The sequence below is a fragment of the Physella acuta genome, unplaced genomic scaffold (assembly GCF_028476545.2).
Source record: "Physella acuta isolate Inbredline_101_S28 unplaced genomic scaffold, ASM2847654v3 ptg001304l, whole genome shotgun sequence".
NCBI lineage: Eukaryota > Metazoa > Mollusca > Gastropoda > Physidae > Physella > Physella acuta.
Window position 1 is genome coordinate 197,618 of NW_026732819.1, and position 9,883 is coordinate 207,500.

The 9,883-nt window shown below is 40.1% G+C and overlaps 2 protein-coding genes across 2 annotated transcripts in view; both read left to right on the plus strand.

Annotated features, from left to right (window-relative positions):
* Nucleotides 1-2,014: 2,014 nt before the first annotated feature.
* The window catches only part of LOC131958233 (myosin-IIIa), a gene marked incomplete at its 3' end in the record, with an annotated part of 61,205 nt that continues 53,336 nt past the window's right edge, over nucleotides 2,015-9,883 (plus strand). Inside the window, 1 exon segment of the mRNA XM_059323132.1 lies at nucleotides 2,015-2,330.
* On the plus strand, nucleotides 6,464-6,916 carry LOC131958232 (uncharacterized). Its single transcript, XM_059323131.1, has one exon. The coding sequence runs from the start codon at nucleotides 6,464-6,466 to the stop codon at nucleotides 6,914-6,916; it is 453 nt and encodes a 150-aa protein (XP_059179114.1).

Genomic DNA, 9,883 nt, shown 5'->3' on the forward strand with positions numbered 1-9,883 from the left:
AGACACACCCACCATGATATCATAACACCCGATACAATGAAACCTGATGCAAAGATTATTCTTCTAATATAAATCTTTAGAAAAGCCTGTCTAAAAGCTGCTACTACCTGCGACAGCTGATACTCAACAAAGAAAATCCAGTCCCCCACCAACACAGTAACCCAGAGGCGTAGCGACCCTTCCCGGCACCCGGGGACAAACTTTCAATTCGGCGCCCCTCTCGGGAGCAAAATTTTCAATTTGCACCCCCCTCAAACTGCAAAAATACAGCTTAAATGACATTTTAATTTGTTTTACAACCCATTTTGGCGCCCCCTAAGGTCGGCGCCCCCCCCCCCTTGCCCCCCACCCACCCATCGCTACGCCTCTGCAGACACCTCTGACCCCCTCAGTTCTAATCCATACGACTGTAAACAGAAACCCCAAATCTACGCGACACCCACCATCCCACTACATCCCACAATACCATTCATTACAATACACGACAAAAATAGAACAGAAAGCATATCTTATTTCCTAATATTTATTTCAATTAAAAACAGGTTTTGGGCAAACTAAAAAGATTTTCCCGTTTGTGACTAATAGAGTGATCTCCCTTCCCCTTTGTTAAAACCATTCATCTGGCTCCCATGTCATGTTTTAAGTTCTAGGATAGGTCCATAAATGACGTCAAACACATAGAAGATGTGGTGGTGGGGTAATGGAAGATGTAAGGGTGGGGTAATGTAAGATGAAGGGGTGGGGTACTTTTTCGTACAGACGTGTTACGAAGTGGAAAGGCTATGACATTTTGTATAGAGTTTATTTAAATGGAAAAAAAAAATTACGAAAAATAACGTATGCTTATTAAAATGAGAAAATGGGGGGTCCACTGGAAAGGTATTTTAAGGAGGGGATTGGCAGCAGCACAATAATGACGACGTGGAGGTCTTAGAAGAAGAAGAAGAAGCTGAAATAACATGGCGCCATTGATGGAATACCCCCTACAAAAATAAATGGTTTAATAAGAAAGTGTTGGATTTCAGTCTAAGCCAGGAGACTTTAAAAAATGTAAAAGTTATCTTCAAATTGAAGATAGGAAAAAAATCATGGAAGTTCTTTTTTTTTTCATTCTTTTTTATAATAACAAGAATAAGATAAGCTATTTTAATAAGTCGGTCTTTACAAATCTGAAGATTTGCAATACATCACAAATAAGCTTCTAATTGCTATAAAGTTCACGAAATCGTAGAGATGGAGCAATTGGGAACATTTTTAAATAGGCAATTTTATTTTTACTCTGTACCTTGAAAAAAATCTGCAAATCGAATACATTTTTGTAATTAACTTAATTTAAAATGGGGTCATCCATAAATAACGTCACGCTTTTTTGACGATTTTTACCTACCCCCTCCCCTCCGTCACACATTCACAATTAGCAAGACCTCCCCCCCCCCACTAAAATGACGTCACACCTCAGCCTACAACCCCCCCCCCCTTAAAATGCAGTTGAATTTTTCTTTATATACGATATTTTTTCCAAAAAATGTAATCAATTCCTATCACAATTTATTAAATCAGTTTTCTAAAACGTGAAATAAAGGCTAAAACTCGTTTTCTAACACTGCTTTTTTATGATGCAAAAATGTGACGTCACACCATCTGAACCCCCCACCCCCTCATCGCACACCGTCACAAAATTGCGGACGAGTGTAATTATCACTTTAACTTTTTTTTAAGTGTGACGTCATTTATGGACGACCTCCAACGGCAAATTAATTAATACCTAAAACTTAATTAAAGTTTAAAGCAAGCATTTCACAACTTCCATGCGGCTACTTCCGGGTAGGAGATGACCTAATGACCTACACCAATTCTCATTGGTCACCTAACAATCGTTATCATTGGTCAAGTGGTTTTTTTGAACACAGAATTGGTCTTGACGTTTTTTATCACTACAAGGACTGAGATAAAAAATAAACATTTTAAAAAAATGTTACACAGATACCAGAGCACAGATACCAGAGTCAACTACAAGCGGGACAGATATGCTCTGGGCTGACACCAATCGCGTGATTAGATGTGTGTAGCAGTACATTCACTGCTGTGTGAGTGTGTTGTTTCGGTTACATAACTGACAGTGTGTAGAAATTCATTGGAATACCTTGGATTTTCGTGAAACAGATTTTTTTGTTTGTTGATAATACAGAAACAACTGTAGAAATACAGGGAAAAACATAAAGTTCATGAACGATCACGTGACTATTTATAACTTCTAATGCAAGACTGTTGAGATAATTAGTTCAGTCGATGAATTGTTCATGTATTAGGCAATCAGCTTTAATATGAAGGTAGGCAAATCTTGTTGACTATTTAAATCAGTAACGTAACAAGACGGGGGTGCGGTCTGCACCAGGTGACGCCATTTTTGGGATGATACCAAATCGAAAAATCGTAAATTTTACTGTCAAAACAAAATATTACCCAGTTGAAATAATGAAATAGTCTGATCAGAGGCGTAGCGACCCTTCCCGGCGCCCGGGGACAAACTTTTTGATTTGCACCCCCTTCAAGATTTCGATTTGCACCCCCCTCACATTTTCGATTTGCACCCCCCTCAACCCATTTTGGCGCCCCCTAAGGTTGGCGCCCGGGGACATATATCCCCCCCCGTCCCCCCTCGCTACGCTACTGAGTCTGATGGAAAAAGGAGATACCAGACCAAAAATTTAAAAATTGTTGAAAGGTGGTGGGGTGGCGCCCTAAGTTATCACATCGGATGACACCCGTCCTAGCGACGCCACTGATTTAAATCACTAGTTTCAGGAGTCTTTAGATATAACACAAACGCCGAAGTCATTGACAAAACAATGACAGCACATCCAGAAGATCTGGCTACACAAGTTTGATACCACGCTCCTCCCATGAAATCTGTTTCTAAATATTCTTTCCACTTCAGTCCCACGTCTTTCCAACATCCGCCATCTCCTTTTCGGTTGATCGTTTCCGAGTTGTCTTAGATAAAAGGAATATATTTATAATTTATGTTAAATATTGTTTGCTAAATACGTGACATTACCAAGTTAAACTTACATAACAGAATGTTATTTATATTTACTTTACGTAGGGCTGTGTAGTAATACAATTCTACAATTGACAAGCTATTTATAATGTCGACTATTTAAAATAGCAACTCATCTTTGTGTTCACACACAACATAGGTCTGAAAAAAATTCACTGAATGATTGTATCGAAATGGAGAGTAGCTTTGCATGAAGGTTGTCGAATTTCTTTGGATAATCATTCTCACTAAAATCCTAGAATAATCTCTTGTGGCTAAAATGTTAGGATCATTTCTACCAAAAGAAATCGCAGGATAATATATATCCTAACTAAAATACTAGGATAACTTCAACCAAATAAAATCGCGTTCTACTATAACTGAAAATTTAAATAATAATAATACTTTGTCTTAACTTAATTCACAAGATTATCAATCCTAGCTTAATTATCTTAACACTAGTTCAGCGCTAATTGGAATCATAGGATAATGTATCTAAATTGTAATCCCTGTATGATGTATCCCAAATATTTTCGTAAATAAATGTATCCCAACTATAATATAATGATAATTCATCCCACGTGCAACATGTTAATTTATTCTAACTGATGTTGTGGTTGCGGTGTTAGTTGTGTTTGAGTAACGCGTGGTGTTTGAATATCGGGTGTTGTGTGTGGTGGGTGGTGTTGATGATGTGTATCTGGTGGGTGGTGGTGATGTGGTGGTGATGGTGGGTGGTGTTGATATGGTGGTGATCGTTGGTGGTGTTGATGATGTGTATCTGGTGGATGGTGTTTATGTGGTGGTGATGGTGTATTAGTAATGGGCGGTATTTATGTGGTGGTAATGGTGGGTGGTGGTGATGATGTGTAAGTAGTGGGCGGTGTCTATGTGGTGCTGATGGCGTCTAATTGGCATTAAGAAGGTCATGTGGTACGTGGTGCTAAACTGGTAGACAGTCTCTATACAACAGCCTTAAGCAGAAGAGATAATATAGTCAATGAACAAGCCAAACGATGACCAATCGGACCTGTATCTAACTTTAACTACTAACTGAATCTGTTAACCAGTGGCGTAGCCAGGATCGTCTCAAGGGGGGGGGGGTCCAATTTTTACCCGGGGACAAACTTTCGATTTGCACCCCCCCCTCAAACTTTCGATTTGCACCCCCTCATACTTTTTATATATACCGAGGGGTCTATGGGGGGGGGGGTTATGACCCCCCCTAACCCCCCTGCCTACGCCACTGCTGTTAACTGAAGCTGCTAACTAACTGAATCCACTATTAACTAACTAACCGAAGCGTCTAACTGAATCTACTAACTAACCGAGGCTGTTAACTAACTGAATCTACTAACTAACTGAATCTACTAACTAACTGAATCTACTAACAGAATCTACCAACTAACTGAATCTACTAACAGAATCTACTAACTAACTGAATCTACTAACTAACCGAGGCTGTTAACTAACTGAATGTGCTAACGAACTCAATCTGCTAACGAACTGAATCTACTAACTAACTGAATCTACTAACTAACCGAGGCTGTTAACTAACTGAATCTACTAACTAACTCAATCTGCTAACGAACTGAATCTACTAACTAACTGAATCTACTAACTAACCGAGGCTGTTAACTAACTGAATCTACTAACTGAATCTGCTAACTAACCGAAGCTGTTAACTGAATCTACTAACTAACTGAATCGGCTAACTAACCGAAGCTGTTAACTGAATCTGCTAACTAACCGGCAGTGTTTCTTCCAGACTTTTTTCTCCGGGGGGGGGGGGCACTGTTAAAAGTATATATTTTCTATATAATTTATATACATTTCATTTCGTTCGGGGGGGGGGGGCGCTTCGCCCCCCCCCCCCCCCGAAAAGATGCCTGGAAGAAACTCTGTAACCGAGGCTGTTAACTGAATCTGCTAACTAACCAAAGCTGCTAACTGAAGCTGTTCTGCCACTTACCTTACTCGCCATTACCATCGACCTGAACTTATTGACGGACTGCCTAGACAAAGCAAACAATCCAGACATTCATATAAAATTTAAAAAAAATAACGAAAAGAAAAACCCAACGATTTTTTAATAATGTACTCATAGAATAAAATAATAATTCAAGAAACTTTAATTATTTGTCACAAGCTGCGAAATGTAAATTGATTTTGTGAAATCTCCAACATCAAACCCACACTTTTAAAATTGAAGTTTTAGATTTTTTTGTTCAAATTCTGAACTTTAAAATCGTGGCTGGCTGTCGAACTAACAACGAGGTGAATCACACACGTATAATTTAAATGTTCCGTTAAAAAAAATCGAATTATTGATCGAATATTTAATAAAAAGTAAATAGTGACTGTCAGAGATAACAATTTATGTTTATGTGTCCTAAAATAAATGAAAGACTAGAAAGAGGCGTGGCTCGTGTTAACGATAAATCAACAGACGAAAAAAAAACCGGTGTGGCTAACGACCCGGAATTTAATTAAAGACAAACACGAAATTCTAAAATATAGTTTAGTTAAAACTAACTTTTTAACTTTAATTACTGAGATTACAGCTTTTTTTGGCAACAACGTATGTTTACCTATTTAACAGTCACGGAAGTATTTATTATAATGAAATTAGCGGTTATAAAAATTGTGACCAATATTTTATTTTCAAGTTAAATTCAAGATTTTTTTGGTTATTAGACCAGTGTACATGTAATAATGTTTAGTTGAAAACCTGGAAACAGATCCGATGTTTTACAATGTGCAATAACTCTTGCTGGTTAAACACTTGCCTAAGTCGTCAAGAGTTCTGCGCCATGGCGTCTTCAAACCGATCTCAGATCGTCCTGGCCCCTGACCAAAGCGTGGACCGGATGTACAGCGACGCCATCTTCACATTCCAGAGCATCATTCTGCCCGTGGTCGCCCTGTGGGGGATGTTCGCCAACAGCGTGAACGTCGTCGTGTTCCTGAAGATGGGCTGCCACGACAGCGTCAACACGGCCCTGTTCATGTTAACGGTGTCCGATCTGCTCTACTTCGTCCGGTCTTTGTGTCAAATCGTCTGCTTGTACATGTCCAGCCTGCTCCCTGGCCTGGTCTGGTACCTTGACCCCGTGTCAGTCTCTTGGACTCTCATATGGTACGGCAAGTTCCTGTATGACGTCTCCTGCACCACAACATCCTACATCGCTTTTGCCAGATGCTGCATCGTCGTCATGCCTCTGAAATTCAAATCAACCTTCACGAAATCTCGAACCATCAGAGTCATTGCTGGTATCTACCTTTTCATGCTGATCCAGTACCCTCCCGCTCTTCACCACGCAAGGGTTCAAACCCGTGTTTGACGTCAAGATCAACAAGACACGTCTGATTCTCTGGACGTCAGACAACCGGAACGATATCGTGCGCGTCGTCAACGACATCATGAGCAGAAACGTCTACCCTGTCATCAACCTCACCGTGACGATCTGCTGTCTCTTTGTTTTGGTTTACGGGCTAGAGACCGCCTCCAAAGTCAGGAGAGCTATGCAGAACAGACTCGACCAAAAAGACAAAAACAGTTCTTTTCTCTCTGACAAGGACTTGAGAATTATCAAAATGATAACTCTGGTTACTCTGTCCTCAGTTATTTGTAACCTCCCTTTGTTTTTCATCTCCATTTTCCGACTAGTTTTCCCCGAATTTGACGCCGGAAAAATGTACAGCCAGTTGTTTAATTTGGTGAACTTTATCGGGAGCTTCACCGTCTGGTTCAACCTGTCCATTAATTTTGTCATTTACTACACCTACAACACGCAGTTTAAAACCACGCTGAGGTCCCTGTGTTCTACCGGGAGTCCGCTCTATTACAGCGGGAAGAAAAAATCTCTGTACTGACGGGATCTTTTGTGTCGATGTGGTAGACGGTGTCGTCGATTGTACAACAAACAACCCCAGCTGAGGTGCGTGTGGCGGCTTCTGAGAAATGATTAATAGGCCATTGTTCGATTTGCCCCAAAATGACAGAATTACCCCCCCCCCCCCCAGCTGATCTGCCGCTTTAACCCCCGACTCTGAAATCGACAAAATGCAACGTTCGAGAACTCAAGGGTTAATTAAAACAGATTGAAATTGAAGATAAAGAAATACACACGTTACCACACTTTAATCTATGATTTATGTTTGTTTATATATTTACTGATTTCTATATCCCGTACAAGTAAGGGGAATTTTGCTAGTATGACATAAGTTACACATGGTTTATTTTTGTTTATATATTCACTGATCTCTTTACCCCGTACAAGTACGGGCAACTTTACTAGTAGATCATAAATTCCATATCTGTAAAACTGTAAACATAATTTTAGTCACCTGTTTCAACGACGCCCTTTTCAGGCAATGTTTATCTCTAAGCACGGCGGTGCTGTGATTACACCGACACGACGACAGCAGATAATAAATAAATAAGTGTTGGTTCTCTGTAGTTCTTCCTACGGCAGTAGCCTCGTAACCTCTTCTAGTGACAAACATTGGACCATTGCAGTAGCCTAGCGAGGGGGGGGGGGGGAACATATGTCCCCGGGCGCTGACCTTAGGGGCGCCAAAATGGGTTGGAAAAATAAATTGAAAGGTTGAGGGGGGTGGAAATTGAAAGTTTGAGGGGGGGGGCGCAAATCGAAATCTTGAGGAGGGGGGTGCAAATAGAAATCTTGAGGGGGGGGGGATGGTGCAACTCGAAATGTTTGTACCCGGGCGCCGGGAAGGGTCGCTACGCCTCTGGCCCATTGTGTGAATCTTTCATAGACACTATCTGGTCTGCATGTGTTTTATTTTGAATGCGTTTCTTTTGTAAATTAGGCGAAATGAATTCTTTTTCATATACATGATAGATTCCTTAACAATTTGTGTTTTCTTAGTTTAGATGGAATCTGAAAATAAAACATTATTCGATTTTCATGTCAAAGAGAACAGGCACATTTGAAACAAGGTAATTAAAAAGTCTAGTGACAATTTTAGCGCAATTTCCTTATGTTATCTAAAAATAGCTCTCTCGTAGCGTAAATCAAGAGCAGGGTTAGTAAAACCATTGGTTAAAATACATGTTTTATTTACAATAGAGTTACATGACTAAAAACCATTGCGCGCCTAGCTACTGAACGTGATGACGCAGCCATTGAGCGTAATGGCGCAGCTATTGAACGTGATGACGCGTGTGGTGTGGTTGGAAAAAATGCCTACTAATTCGGTCCAAATTTTAATTAATTAAAAATTTTTTGTGTGACCGAACGAAAGGATATTTTTTAAAACTTTCTTCGGCAATATTGTTCTAAATTATAGCAGGAATCGATTGGTACATGTTTCAAGTCGCTAAGTGGTCTGGTTGCCGAGATATGGGCCAAAAACTGCTTTTTTTCGAGGTTTTTTGGCTTTTCCGGGAAATCCATGAAAGAAACCCGGATTTTTTATGGCCTATGTTCATCCTCGTAACTTGCTTAACATAATTGCTTTTGGAACTAGTCATCGATATTGCTCCGTTGAGGAGGAGATACGACTTAAAGCTGCGGACACACATCCATCCATCCATCCATCCATCCATTCATACATTCCCAGAAAAGACGAGTTAATAAACGCAATTCTCCAGAATGGAAATTGCGCTAAAAAAAAAAGGTGACGATGGGTGAATGCGTTTATTCGGGTAAAACAAGTATAGAAATACTGGGTTGGGGTCAGAGGCGTAGCGACCCTTCCCGGCGCCCGGGGACAAACTTTCAATTTGCCCCCCCCCCGGAACAAACTGCAGCTAAAATGAGCTTTTAATTTTTTAACCTCTTTTGGCGCCCCCTAGGGCTACGCCTTTGGATGGGGTACGCCAGAAAGACAGCAACAACAAGGTCGAATTAAATCCTCAACGTTTGTTAACTAAATAAACAATACCGACTCATTATCAGCGTAGATACTTTAAAGCAGTGGATAAAAAAGTAATTAGAGCCCCCCCCCCCTCCTCCACCCCAAACTTTGCGCCGTTTAAAATATAGCATATCTGAATCGTACATAGCAACAGAGACCGTAACGCTTCGATAAGTCCTGCTAAATAAAAGGCTTTAACTCTATAATGTTTCACCGCCAAGTTTATCAAAAAACACTTTTGGTTATCAATAAAATAACCCAGGGAGTAGACAGACTAGTGTCGACAAAAAACTTGATATCAATCATATCGTGCCTGCCGAGTTCTATAATTAGCTGCAGTTGTCCTGTGATACACAAACTTCCCTGACGTTTTGCACTGACATTTTTAAAAATTTGCAACCATATAATGAACCCTGATTTGATATTAAATGTTTGTCATGTGACTTTATTGTAGGCTATTTCTGTCTGAACTATGCAACTCAATGATACATGATGTCTCATCAATGTTATGCCAGTCATTTGCCAGATTAAACTTGTTCTTTCAGTCATCTTTCCGGAAGTGGCGCGGAACACCTACCACCCCCCCCCCCCCCCGCAGCACGTACCCCCCTACGAAATAGAATACATATAAAAATTATGTAGAAAATATTTACTTTAACAAGGTACCGCCCCTACAAGTTTAGAGCGCCCCCACCCATTCGGAAGACTCAGCCCCCTCCCCCTTCCCGGAAAAAAAATGTGAGAATGAGTATAAAAAAGCCTCTATTACACTTCTACCTCATGCAAATGTTTATAAAACGTACACTGTAAATGATTGTAATGTAGTAGATCTATAGTAGATCTGTCGTGTTGTAAAGTAAGTCTGTCATTTGAGTTCTGTAGACTATATCTTGTAAAAAATGTCGTTTGAGTTTTGTAGACTCTATCTTGTAATAATTGTCATTTGAGTTTTGTAGA

Coding starts and splice junctions, on each gene's coding strand:
- LOC131958232 (XM_059323131.1), top strand. CDS start 6,464: ATGAGCAGAAACGTCTACCCTGTCATCAACCTCACCGTGACGATCTGC.